The 14,555-nt window shown below is 42.5% G+C and overlaps 1 protein-coding gene across 8 annotated transcripts in view; it reads right to left on the bottom strand.

Moving 5' to 3' along the window:
- Positions 1-14,555, bottom strand: part of LOC147027960 (retinoic acid receptor beta-like) — a 184,073-nt gene that overhangs the window by 13,554 nt on the left and 155,964 nt on the right. For 7 of the 8 annotated variants that reach the window (XM_085877841.1, XM_085877844.1, XM_085877845.1 and 4 more), the window contains one exon: positions 7,961-8,137. The exons of the other annotated variant lie outside the window; for it this stretch is intronic. In XM_085877841.1, coding sequence (XP_085733967.1) covers positions 7,961-8,137 — 177 coding nt within the window. The remainder of the gene's footprint in view (positions 1-7,960; positions 8,138-14,555) is intronic. 8 annotated transcript variants of the gene reach the window in all.

Below are 14,555 nucleotides of genomic sequence, written 5' to 3'. Positions count from 1 at the left end.
TTATACAAAAAACCAAACTGTAACAAGTAATGGCATGGGCTTGGAAACAACCATAAAAAGAGCAAGTACACAGAACAAATTCATTCCCAAAGGGGTGTAACGATTTCTGATGAGAAATGCTCCAATTCACGAATACACGTTGCTATCATAACATGACATTTCAACAGCTGACCTTTCCTGGCAGAGAGGAAATAAAAAATGACGCAGAAAAATGACAAAGGAAGCTTGTCGGGGGTAAAGGGTGGTGGAGGGAGAGGAGGGTGAAATGGTGGAAGAACCAAGACAAATGAGATAATGGTTGAAGCTATTGAAGAAAGTTGTAGTATTCATCGGAGCAGGACGAATAAACTGCTGTTTAAAAGGGCAATAGTTTTCCACGAGCAAAGACCCATGGAAATTCCACGCAATGTAAAATGTGACTTCAAGTCCTCAACTCCCCCCCCCCAACCAAAGCCTCAACCCCCCCCCTCTTCTAACTCTCTTCTCCACCACCCAAACTCTGTCCTTCCCTCCCCTTTCTTCTTCAAGTCCTCAACTCCACATCCCCAAACCACAAGTCCTCAACCCCCACCCCCCGGCCCCTCCCAACGCCTCAACCTCCCTTTACCAACCAAGTTTACCCTTTCTTCCCGTTCTTAACAACGTTACACAAGGAACTTTGGCACAGGAAGAGGTCATTCAGCCCGTCATTTCATTTAATTTCATTCTTTTTATTGTACACGTGAAACATTGAGTTTTTCATCCACTGACAATTCAATTCAAATAGGGTGCATCACATAGATTTCTCATTGGCATTAAACATATTAATTGAATTAGGCACAAATGATCGTTTTAAATGACAGGAGCTTATACAGGAAGGCAAATACTTGAAGGATTATAACATGCCTGCGTTGTTACTGCCACCAACGAAGAGTGGACGAAGGTTATGTTTTCACCTGTCTGTCTGTCTGTTTGATATATCTGTCTGTGAGCAGGATATCTCAAAACATCATGGATGGATTCAGACAGAACTTGGTGGACAGGTTGTGTGTGTGTGTGTGTGTGATAAGGACAAATTGATTAGATTTTGGTGAAAATTCGGATCTGTATCAAATAATTTCCAAAGTCACTCTTCACCATTGAGTGATGAGTCTCAAAACGATGTATAGCAGGATATTTCAAAAAGCTGTGGACATATTATACCAAAACTTGGTGGATAAGTTGAGTAGGTGACAAGAACAAGCCGATTAGATTTTGTTTTAGGACTGGATTCAGATCCAGCCTGTCAGTGGAACACAATTGTAAACTGTTCATACCTGGTGGAAGTATGCGCTCTACAGAACGCCGTTCTGGTTATTTCCGTTCATTTAAAGCAATGTTAAAAGTAAATAACAACGGAACATTACATTCACAATCTCTTCCCTCCTTCGCATTGTAAAGAACATTCCTGTTCTCATTTGCTAGGAAACAATGTTAAAAGTAAATTTAAAAACACATTTAATTTGCAATCTTGCAAGATTCCATTCCATCATGTCACGGTAAAAATAGTGGTTAAGTAAGCAAAAGAAATATCAAAAAATATCAAAAACATATCAGGTGATTCGTAATGGAAAACATAATTTGCAGCCGGAAGTCCTCAAACAAAAACCTTCATAATGAAATGGATTTTATGGTCTCTGATCGAGTGGTATACAAGAGAAAATGGTTGGATTGACAGACAGAGAAACCAACAAACAGAATAAGTGTAATATTATTATTATATAGGATTGGGTCCAATTTAAATATTCGGATCACATTTGATGAGCTCGGCAAAACCAATGGATCGACTTTTGGATGTAGATAAATAAAAGAATGTTGGTGCTGATGATAGGCAGGACGACCTACCTCCCCACAACTGCCTTCCAAAGGCAGGACTTATGATAAGGCAGAGGGTCATTGGGGATAGAAGGTAGGGTCGTGCCATGGCCTTACGATCTCCCAAAGAACTCATGCTTGGCTCATGGCTCATGACATGCTATCTTCACGGTTGACGTTAATGACAACCGAAAGCTTCAAAGTGCTGGAGTCATGCTTGATACAATTTGTATAACTTGATGGGTTACGTCGAGATACGCTTAGCGCTGAATGGGATTTTTTTTTTTTCGAAGAGTCATCCACTATGCCTGACAAAATGGTCCACATTTGCATTCACGTACCACCTATGTGCCTCGTGCATGCAAGGATCATTTTTGGTTATTCTGTGAAGCACCAACATCCTCCCATGCCACATTTTCAGGTTAATATAAATCCTATAGTCTGCATATTCCTGAAGGACGGCGGTACAATTTAAAAGAGACTCTGCCAGGGGAGGATGTTACTACCATCTTTTGGTGAATTATCTTGAGGAACGAGTTGTCCACTGCAGCACGGCGACTCAGGCATGGAAATACATTTCTCCGAGAGGAATTTATTGTTGGGTTCCAGTGTGGCTTTAAATGTCACGGGAACCGCAAATAGGAATGAATGAAAATACTGAGCAATGGGAAAATTTTCACCAGATTATTCGATTAAATTATTATTAAAAAGGTTTTGTGTGGCAGCAGCGAGGGATTAAATGAGTACAACCCCCCCCCCTCCCGCCCCCAACGGCCCACGCCCTTTCTAAAATATCCATATTTTACCGGATCTGTTCTCAGCAAATAATTTCCAATTTGAAATCCACTCATTTGTTCCTATTTTTTCTCCTGCATATGGAACCATTTCCACATTCTCTTCAATCTCATTCTTTCCTCTACGTCTTCAAGACAGTTGTTCACCACCATTTCAGATCATCGCCATCCATACCCATGGTCTTTCCTACTCTCATTAACCCTCCCAATGCCAATCCTTTTTTCCGAGTATCCACGTAATCGGGTTTCCCCCTGCTCCACCACCATCTTCTTCGATTCTTATTTTTTTTTGTTCCATCTCTACGTCTTCCCCAGTTTTCCCTTCCACGTATGAGACTGAGAGATTGTGACAACCTCCCTGCTCTCATTTTTCCACTTGTCCTTTCTTCTTCCACTTTTCCTTCCATCTTGTCCCTCTACCTTGCTGTTGGTGTGTTTCCCCCTCCCTTGCCCCCTCTTTCCACTGCTCTTTTCATTCTGTTATGTTGGCTGCTCTTAGAGCACCCTTATTCTGGACATTTCCATCTGTCTGTCTGTCCGCGAAACTTTGGTCAAGCCTAGGGGCTAAACCACTCAACCGATTCCAATGAAATTTAGTAGGTAGGACCAATATTTTTGGGAATCGTGTGCTTTCGAATATGGGACCCCGGGCCCTCGCAACGGCATAGCAACGGCCCTTTAAAGTGGTCAAAAAATCGAAAAAAAATCAAAAATAAATACATCGAAAAATCGAAGCTTAGAGTTCTGTGCGCAATCTATCCAGCTCCCTTTGTGCCAATTTGCAGCCCTAACAAAAAATATTTGTAGGAAGAGATAGGTTTTGGGTGAGTACATGTCGAACATTTCAGAAACGGTTAATTGTGAATATCTCTAAGAGAAAGAGTCTGATTTTGATGAAACTTGGGTGAAATGTGTACAATGTGGCGAGCATGTACACAAAAATGAATGGTTGCTGTGCACACCTCCGTTGCTTAGCAACAGCTAAAATACTTTATCGTACATCGTACACTTATTGTGGACTGTACAAAAAAATCAATATCTCCGAAACTGGACCTCCGAGGGACCTGTTTTTTGTGCCCAAGGAGAATGTCTTACAGCATCATAGAAAAAAATACAATCTTGAGCGAATAGATAAATGGAATTACCAGGGCTGCCATTTGTTAGAGTCTCTTTGGAAACATGCCTGAAATTTCACAAGGCGGGTTTCTGGGCGCAAACTAAGAGGGCTGTGATAATCATATTTATTGTGCTAAATTGATTGATAGCATGTACATGAATATCGGCGAGTCGCGTCGGCCAGCTTTCCATCGAGAGCGAGCAGCCATGTCGCCTACCGGCTTGTCCTGATCTGTTTTGTGTTCCAGCTCTTCCATGAGCTTCGACTCTGTATACCAAATACGTATGCAGCATATCAAAATTTATCATACGACATAATTCATACTTACTGGTAGAATAATTCGGAGGTAGTGCATTTGTACATTTTCCTTTGAATCAACTGGACCGCGTTCCATTCCCAACGACGCATTAAACTGTCACACTGGTGTATTGCTGGCAGGGTCGTTGGATCACCGATTTGCTGTCCATCAGGTGGACCTGAGATTGAGAACCCATGTGGCAGTGTTGCTTGCCGCTGGACATTCTTCGAGGTGTTTTTCACAAAAAGCGAGTGATCGTCACACCGGCACCCCGGCAAAATGCCCAGATCGCAAATTCCTATTCTGACTACTGCTGCGAAAGCAATGGTAAACCACCCAATGTAATTTTTGCCACGAGTCTACTTCCGCAGCATGGTGGCATGCCCATGGGTAAATGTTCAAACAGCAACATCACGTATAATTTGATAATCCACACTCGGTTAATTATCGGCTTTGTTACGATTAAGTGTTTTGTAAAAAGGAAATAACAAAAAACCCCTAATATCAACCTATTGCCATGGAGCAGCTGCATATCACCAGTGCATCCTGGGAATTACAGCACATTATCAATGTCGTGCTTCATGTGTAAAGGCAATTCCACATCAAGAGAAACAATGTACAGGAAAAGTTTTGAAACCTGTATCGTTTTGATGGTTTGTTCAATAAGTGTTTATATTCTGGTGGAAAAAGATCCGCACATTGATCGGGACACTCCATATACAAACATGATGGCAGTGGAAGCCAAAGTTAAGTTTAGTCAATATACAAAAGCAACATGGCTGTGTGAAATAAGTGTGAAAATTGACCCCAATACAAGCTTGTACATATCTTGCCATCAACCACATCTGTAGACACATCTCTTGCCATCGGATGTCGCACCACTTTATGACCAGGGCCACTTCTGTTGACTGTTGGTGGATATTGGTGACCATGAACATGAGGCCCTAGGATCTCCAAAGTTTGACAAATTGGATTTAAATCTGTAGAGATTGTGCGGGCCAGTCCATGCGAGTGACGTCGTGGTCTTGAAATGCAAAGTGGACAGCTCGTGCACGGTGTGGACGAGCATTGCTATTGAGGCAGATGGACGACTATCATCTCTGCATGTGAAAACAGTAAAAGCACTCCTCTGAATGATGACAAGATCAGGTCTCTGGCCAACTTGAATGCCAGCCCATTCCATCAGGCTGACGACCCACTCCTTCCTCCCGAAGCAATCATGCTGCCTCATGCCATAATTAGGTAATCACTCTCCACCTTGTGTCCAGACCCTAGCATGTCCATCCTTCAAGTCCAGGCATAACATAGACACGTCAGTGAAAAATAACACGGTGCCAATGGTTCACCACCCTCCAGTTGTGATCTTGCGTCGCTCATTCATGCTTGCACTGCTGTCGATGGCATTGTGTTAGAAGGATGTGGAACAGTTATCTTCCGGCTCTCACACCACTGGCATGAAGCCTGTTCTGAATTGTCTGATTCAAATTGCAATGCGTGATTGCTCTTTTTCAGGTCATTCTGGAGAGATTATGCTGTTGAAAAGTGGTTCTTTCTGGCAAGTTTGACAAGACAACCGTCCTCACCTGAATGAGATTTATCTGTGAACTGTGTGTTCTGAGAGTACCTTGTCGATATCCCAGAAATAACACTGCGTTGAACGGTGTACTGGGAAGCAACGGTAGACCGAGTCATCCCAAAATGAACTATCCTTACAACATGAAAAAACTAATTAAATGATGCCAAGCCATTCCCAAACTAATCTGAACTGCATGGGTGACCAATTTATAGAGGGTATCGCCATGGGTCGTGCACAAACATGTCCGCAGGCTATGTGAGGGATGCCATTTTGACAAATATTTTCCAGGTTCGCACAATTCCGGTGAGAAGATTACATACTGCACATCCAATGTCCTGATTTGGTCTCATTTTTCAATTGCCATGGTTTGCAGACATATGACTAAAACGTCGAAACTGTGAATCCATAGTTTATTTCGCAATTTAAAGTTGTTCAATTCTTTGGTGAAGACCATATTATTCGGTGCAAGACCAGGAGCCTCTCTTCCATGGCCAGAACGATGAAACTTTTGCATCTGTCAGATTTCAGAGACAAAAGGTGGACAAAGTCAGAGTCCCATTTCAAGGAAGAGAAGCATTTCCCGAAAGAATAACTTATATTTGACAAAATCTGTGTTCCTCAAGAGCAAGTCTCATTTTGGTTGGGTAAAGGTAGATTCTGCCAACGCAAGTTGCATCTCGTGTGCTATTCAAAAACTGCCCTGTTGCTGTACACCGAAGGACAAGTGCGTATTCTGGTTTCTCACCGTCGTGCCAAACAATCCCTTATTGTCCGGAGCTCACGTGGAGCCAAGTCCAATTACCCATGGCAATCTGCCAGTATTTTGCACGCATTCTCATGTTTTATTTTACGGGAATGCTGTTCCACTGGCTTCCCATCCCACCAGGTGCTATGTACATATAGTTGTACTTTTGCTCATTACACTCCCCTGTGTGGCCTGAACATTACGATTTACTAATAGAAATGGGATGGCACGCCTATTCAAACTCTTTACAGTTTGATATTGATAATGACAATAATATAATAATAATAACAACAGCTATCACATCGAAATACAGCTCCGTTATGGTTTTCATAGTGGAAGTGAGGGAGTGTTAATAGATCCTGGTTGTCTGTCTTATGCTGTGCACCCATACATTGTGATGAGTAGGCCTATCATCAGGGTGCAGGATCATTCTGGGTTTAAACGTGATTAAAACTCAAAGTGCAGTGAATAGTTTTGAATTAAATGTGTGTGTGTGTGTGTGTGTGTGTGTGTGTGTGTGTGTGTGTGTGTGTGTGTGTGTGTGTGTGTGTGTGTGTGTGTGTGTGTGTGTGTGTGTGTGTGTGTGTGTGTGTGTGTGTGTGTGTGTGGGGTGGGAGGGGATAAACAATAACAACAAATTTGTGCCACTAGTCTGCAGGACACAAGGAACATCACAGAATCTTTTGAGATAGCACCCAGACTGCTGTACATGGACCACAAATTAGGACGGGAGTTGACACTCCAGATACAGGCTTTTCCAATGAGGGATGGGCCTCAGCAGGCCTCTCCGGGAAACAGCCCGTAAAACCTCAATCCCCTGTCTCGAGGGACGACTCTCCGCACAGCATGAGATCTGGCGGGATAGACAAGGCTATGCAGGTGCCAGGATTCCATCGCAATTGAGAGCTGCCCTAAAGCTGCCCGACAGCGCAGTTCGTTCTGCCTGGGCGATCCTTTCTCATTGTGCTGCCGGCTGCATGAGGTTCGAGACTTCAACACCGCCGAGACCAATTTCCCTGCAATGTTCACAGGTTGTTTGGTTGCTGGAAGTGGCGTGTAACATTCCTCCCACTGCTTTAACAAATTCCATTTTGGAATCATTGTTTAGCCACTTTATGACGTCTAACTGACCATCACAGTGACTGAGGTTCAGCTTTACAGCAGCTTTGAACCAGCAGTTAAATGGAATTTGAGAAAGGAGAGCCCTGTCAGATTAACAAGATGGTGTTACAACATATAGGACATTGTGATACATCTGAGAGGTTTCTACAGGGTAATGCCGTATGCCATTATCCAAAAGGGGAAGTGTGCAATGATCACACAGAGTTGCAAAAGTTTTCATCAAAGTTTGTCTTTGGAACAAAAAAAAGTTACAAAAAAAGATGAGGAAGAGGAGTAGAACACTGAGAAAGCAGGGAAGAAACAAGCATTAGATGTGACAGAAAAAAAAAGGTTCGCATTTAAGGAGATAAGGAAGCATGAGGTCAAGCTGAAGAATAAACACCTCATCCACAATAGACTTCACCAAAGGATAATCCATCGGGTAGTCCAAGCCATCCTTCACTCAACCTCCTGCTCGATATTACGTCAAACGTACCAGGATGTCGAGGCAGGCAGCCTTCAGGAGGGTGATCTGGTCTGCGATGGTGAGGCTGGGAAATCCCGGTAACCTCTTAGCAAACTCCACAATCTTGACAATGCACTTAGTGGACAGCTCACTGAACTTGTCCCAAAGATTAAGGTCCAACTGGACTCGATGTTCTGCACTGGAATTCTGCAAAACACGACCATCGGATATGTAATGAAGTCAATTTGCATCAATGATGTTTCTCCAAAGCCCAAGCTGGAGGGAGGTTGGTAGTGGGAGGAAGATGTGTTCATGACAGTTCCTAAGAGGTCATGAAACGGGCCTTGCTGAACAGTCCCCAACCGAACCGCCATTGACATTAGCTTTCTCCATCAGCTGGGTGGGGAGTAATGATTCCAGGTGGACCATTAAACACTGAAGAAATGAATTGAAGAATACTTTAGAGGGCAAACCCCACACTACCTCACCGTATTTCACGTGAGATCAATGCTCAACCTGTAATGAACAATGACCAGAGACCCAAAGGTGATGACTCTTTCAAATTACGTTTCATTTAGCTTGCACGTACGAGCATAAAGATAAACGACCTTTTGACTTTATCAAGACGCGACGCTTGTATCGTGAAACATGACGGGAGTACAAATTTCACTGCCAAAGCAAATCTTTTTCAGACGTGACCACAGCAGGGAAAATGGCTGCCAATTGGCCATCTTGGTGAAGGAAACATTGCATGTCCTTACATGGCAAGTGACCCGTATTTTGCGGGTTTGACATGTTTTGATATTGTTAAAAGCTGTATTGGATGGAAAGTACGAATAATTTCAAAAATGCCATGTTTAGCTTCCATTCCACTCGCATGGATTCACACACAGAGTGACGGATCTGTAGCAATCTCTATCCGCTATGCATGGTACCGCTCTCGTCTGACTCAATTGGCTGGGTGACGTCATGGGCTTTACCCAATCGACCGATTCATTCAATCCTCACCTATACGTATTGTCACTTCTTCTCATCTACCATTTGGTGTCACCCCGAATCAGTTGGTAGACCTGTTTGCTTTCCAATTCGCTCTTCGACTTCTTTCTGTGATATTTATCAGTACTTTCGAGTATTTTGAATGGTAGGATTCCATTCGGATTGGTTTCATTCACATACAGGGTGTCCACAAATTACTGTTCCAAATGCAAACCGTCATGAAAACACTGAATGAAATGGGATACAATGATGCGGTTTGAAGTTTGTGAATGAACGAACATTTCTCAAAGTTTTATTGTCAATATTTATCAAGATCATCATGTAGTGTTCATCACCATTAATTATCATTTGGTGTTTATAAACTAGGAAACACTGCTCTTGATTGTGGGGACGCTATTTGCAGTAAATGTGACGTCACACGTCACTTGTGATAACTGGAAACAAAAAAAGTAGATAAAACTTTGAGAAATGTTCTTTGTTTGAAAAATGTTATGTATGTATGTATGTATGTTCTCTTATTTGGAACCTCCTTATCATTACTGATTAGTCAACATATCGAATTGAGTTTTTAATCACATTTGGTTTACCCTTTGCGTGCTGCATTGTTTACGGCCGCATGGTTCCCTGTAGCTTCATTTATTTTTTTCCATAGGGCTGTAGATTTCAAGTGGTATTTGCAAAAAATCACAACTTGGGTGTCAAGTTAGAGTGTTAAGACAGATAATCAAAATTAAAACAAAAAAAATTGTTTCAACTTATTAATCTCATCACAAATCTGCAACTGCAGCACGCAAAGGGTTAACAAAAAAAAAAAAGTAAAAAAAAGCCCGCTTTCATTCCTACAAACTCATTTTTTGTCACCTTCTACTTGCCATGCATGTCCCTATCGCCAAAATTGTACACTTTGTTCATCATTCATGTCAAAGTTAATAGTTCTATGTTCCACATCTGCTCTCATCTTTCCTTCTGTGATGTTTCCCTTGCACATCATTCCTGTACATGTTGACGAATATTACCTGCCATCTACCATTTGTGTTTTACAAAGCAGGAAGTTCCTCAATAAGTATGCTTCTTCTTATTATTGCGTTTGGCAGCTTGGCTGCCGGGTAGCTATTATTTTGTTGGGGCACGACTATGCCGCCGATGCTCTGCCCCTATACCAGCACACTGGTACTCATTTGGTCAACCTCGGAGGGATGACATGCTGAGTCAACCCGACCTGGTGTTTATCCAGTGGCCAACAGGGCTCCAACTCAGGAACTTAAGATCCCAAACCAGTCACCCTAACCATGAAGCCAACACCAAGCTAAGTATGCTCCATCCGTGACAAAATCAAAGCAAAAACAAAACAAAAACAAAACAAACGGGAATTCTGTTCAACTAATTTCTCATCGTTATCCCATGTGCGAAGTGAAAAGTGGGGTTAAGTAATCAATTCACTTTGTCTGTCTGCCTATCGGTCTGTCTGCAGATGTCAATTTATTATCGAGGAACAACTTAATTACAATTAAATGTTATATTTTGAACACACGAATCAGAAAACAAGCATGAAGTATAGCCATACTTTGGCTCTGGATTTGGAACATTGTATGGAATGCTATCACAATCGTGCAGATGCAGGAGGAAGGTAATTTTAAACGGTGAAGCCACTTCAACACTTGGGTATGTCCTTCATTCCAACCATCCGTAAAAAGTGAAGACGACGAACCTTTCGAACCAACCGTGTTTAATTCTAGAGTGTTCTAAAGGATAATTAAATAAAGGGTATTTCTACAGAGTTCGAAAGAATAATGTAAGCAATTGTGAGTTTACTTGTCACATTAAAATCAGGTTATGACAGTGCTACTTCATTAACAGCCACAAATATTCCCACGTTAAGGCCCGGTCACACCTTGACGTTTTAGCCAACGTATGCCGATTTTTGAATTTTTTTTCTAAAACGCTGGCACACATTGAATACGTTATGGGTAAGTTTTGATAACATTGAGAGCACGCTGAAAAACACTGCCATACATCGTTGTACGTTGGCTTTAAACGTTGTACTTTTTGGTTGTCCTCAAATTTTTTCATGCTTGAAATTTCACGATGTATGCCGGCGTATGACTCACACGTTCCGCTACGCTGGCCACAGGTTGTATGTACGGTCTGCGATCGTTGACAGACGTCAACACATGCTACTTGTAAGTTAATCAAAAGTTGAGACACGCCGAGGTAATGTTTAGCATACCCGAAACTTATTTCTAACCTATGATTAACGTGTTGTTGGCACGTTACGCGATCGTTGCCACACATCGACAGACGTTACTTTTAAGTTACTCATAGGCTGAAAGACGTCGGTATAATGGATCGTCCTTGCGTCAGCGTCCACGGCCACGGCCAGGACACTTATTTGCAGCATTCTTCAAACTTTTCTTCGGCATGACGAGGATGTTCACACTTCGATGTCTAGCTTGGCTATGATTCCAATTGTCCATCGGCAGCGTCTATTTAAAATAGTCGAGTTTGAGCGTTTTAACACGTTCAGAAGAAACGCTTCAAATTTCAAAACCTCAGCGTCAAAAAACAAAGGCGAGTGACAGCAATTTAAATCGTTCATTGTAAACAATGAAAATAGCTGAGTGGTACCGTTTAAAAGTCGTTGAGTGTAAAAAAATCCAATTGTTGAGCGCAAGCGTCTACTTTCAATAGTGGAGATGCAGCCATTTAAATCGTTGAGTGGCAGCCTATGAACCTACCCGTGGACACGCGGACGCAAGGACGATCCATCATAACCCACACCCTCCCCCTCACACTCACCTACTACTGCCAACATGAACAAACTACTACTAATACTAATACTAATCCTAATACTGATACTGATACTGTGACTGCTGACATGGACATCGACTCAAAAAGGAACTCGAAAACACTGTTGGGTTCCCCTTTTATGAGCAGCATTTTTATATACCAATTCCCAAAACCGCTGGGAACACGTCTTTATATGGCAGTTGTAACCTAGAAACACGTTCATTTATTTTTTTTTTGTCGACCGGAAGACGTCATTGGAATACGTCTACATACGTCAACGTGTGTTGGGACTACGTAAAGAATTGGTTCAAAGCACGTCAAACACAAGTTAGAAATAAGTTTTGCGTAAAAAAGACATTACCGCGACGTGTTTCGACTTATGAGTAGCTTATACGTAGCCTTTGTGGACGTGTGTAAGCGTCCGCATATCGTGTGTACAACTTATCCCCATCGCATGCGGAGTGTGTGTCATACGCCGAGTACGTCGTAAAATTTTGAACATGTTTAAAATTTCTTGACGTACTCTACTTACTACGACGTATGATAGCGTATTTAGCGTTCTACTCGCGCATACCAAACTTACTCATACCGTATTCGACGTGCCCCAACGTTTTAGACACATTTTTCTTAGGTCGGCATACGCTGGCAAGATCGCCAAGGTGTGACCGCGATGTTGTCACTTCCATTTCTACGGCAGTTATGATTCGAATCGTTGTGCGTCAGCCTTTTAATAGGCTACGTCACGACATCGTCGGCGATGCGTGCAACGCGCTATGCCTAAGTTAGACTATCGTTGGGCATCGGTTGTGTAGGCCGACAACAAGTTCAGCATTCGTTGGTATAAGTTATCTATAACACAACGAAACGTTCTGTGTCCATTACTAATATGTTATGCATACGACCAACTCGTTATGAATACGTCCGAATCTTAAAAAAAAAAACATCAAAAGTTCAACGTCAGCCAGCGTTTTACATACATTTTAATACGTTGCCATCGCTGGCTAAAACGTCAAGGTGTGACCGGGCCTTTAGTGTGGGGTAGGCTGGGCGAAGTTTTTGGTCCAAATCTTTGACGAACCGGCTGGCCAGGCCTGATGCTCGACTAAGTAGTTGGGGAAGAAATTTTGGATTTCGTGATGGTGGCAGAGATAGCTCTCCTACTCTCCATGAAGGACACCATGGGATCTTTAAATACTACCAACTAACGTAGACGGATGAGACACCAGTTTAACATCCATCCGAGTGATGGCACACACATTGATGAATCACCCTGCCTGTTTGTTCGTTCGTTCATCCGTTCATATCGAGCCAAGGCTGTGGGAGTAGCATCATTGGCTGAGGGTGCTGCTGTACTGCTGATACAATGGCCTCTGTAGATTACGGCAGGAATTTTGAATTTGGTCATAATGCAGGCGATGGCTCGCCTTTTCTTCTCGAAGGACACCATGGGATCTTTAATGTCCACCAACGAATGTTGACAGACGGGATTGCCTGTTTAACATCCATCTGAAGGACAGCACACACATAGACGAATCACCCTACCTGTGAAACACCGGGAAGACAGTTTATAGATGGGTCGGGATTCAAACCCAGGATAGACAGATTATGGGCGAGTGTGCATACATTTAAGTCATCCTGCCAGCCCAAATCATGCTATTATACCATCAGAGTTAATTATCTTTAATGCAATTATCGTGTCACGTGATCAAATGTGCGAATGTTAGTGGTCTTCAAGTAAAAGAGCCAAAATGGACATTTGTATTTTTCTGTTTGAAGTTGTTATTATGCGTGTGTAAAATGAGCTAAACTGGCAGGTAAAGGCATCTGGATATTTCTGTGATGATAAAAGCAATAAATCCACTAGTAGCTGGTCATCGCTAGAAATCCATTCATTCATCTCACATCAGCATGTAGGTGTGCAGCATCGAAAGATTATTGGAGAAACATATGAGAACAAGTAAAAAAGACATTAAAAGTCATACCCCCTGTTGTTTTCGGAATTTTTCTGTATGGAGTCAAAGTGCTCGCCCACATTAATGTACAACTAAAAGGGCCGCCAGTCTACCAGTCGGCCATATTTGATCAGGTCGCAAAATAAAGTGAGAGGCAGGTGTATGCCATCATGTGCTGTGCTTCTGCTAAGTTTGAACAAAACCGGACCATGCATGTCTGAGAAATGTTTGGTGACACATTTAAGTAAGAAAATGGCTGCTAGTCGGCCATCTTGGATCTGATCTCGAAAAAAATGGCATGCTTATGTAAGCCATCATTCCTTATCTGTGTGCCAAGTTTGAACAACATCAGTCAATGCATGTCCGAAAAATGGTTGAGGACGTGTTCAACATCGGGTGTTTTATAATTAAAATCGCTGCCAGACGGCCATCTTGGATCTGAACTCGGGGGGGGGGGGGGATGGTGTGCATATGTATATCATCATGTGTTGTCTTTTTGCCAAGTATGAATAAAATTGGTCTGTACATGTCAGAGATATTGTTGCACATACACGGACGGACATGGAAATCGAAACCAAATCCATCAGCCCCCCTTTCGGACTAAGTCCAACAGGGGCTAATAAAACACAAACCACATCTGGACGATAAATATATATATACAAATATAATTATACACCTGTGAGCCAAAACATTATGACCACCTGCCTAATATGCTGTTGGTCCTCCGTGTTCGGCCAAAACAGCGCCGACCCGCCGAGGCACAGACTCTACAAGACCCGTGAAGGTGTCCTGTGGTATCTGGCACCAAAACATTCGCAGCAGATCCTTCAACTCCTGTAAGTTGTGAGGTGGAGCCGCCGTAGATCTGACTTGTCGGTCCAGCACATCCC

This window comes from Eptatretus burgeri, chromosome 4 (genome assembly GCF_056783735.1).
Source record: "Eptatretus burgeri isolate ZD-2024b chromosome 4, Ebu_testis_v1, whole genome shotgun sequence".
Lineage (NCBI taxonomy): Eukaryota > Metazoa > Chordata > Myxini > Myxiniformes > Myxinidae > Eptatretus > Eptatretus burgeri.
Note: the sequence above shows the minus strand (reverse complement) of the source record. Positions and strands in the feature narration are given on the sequence as shown.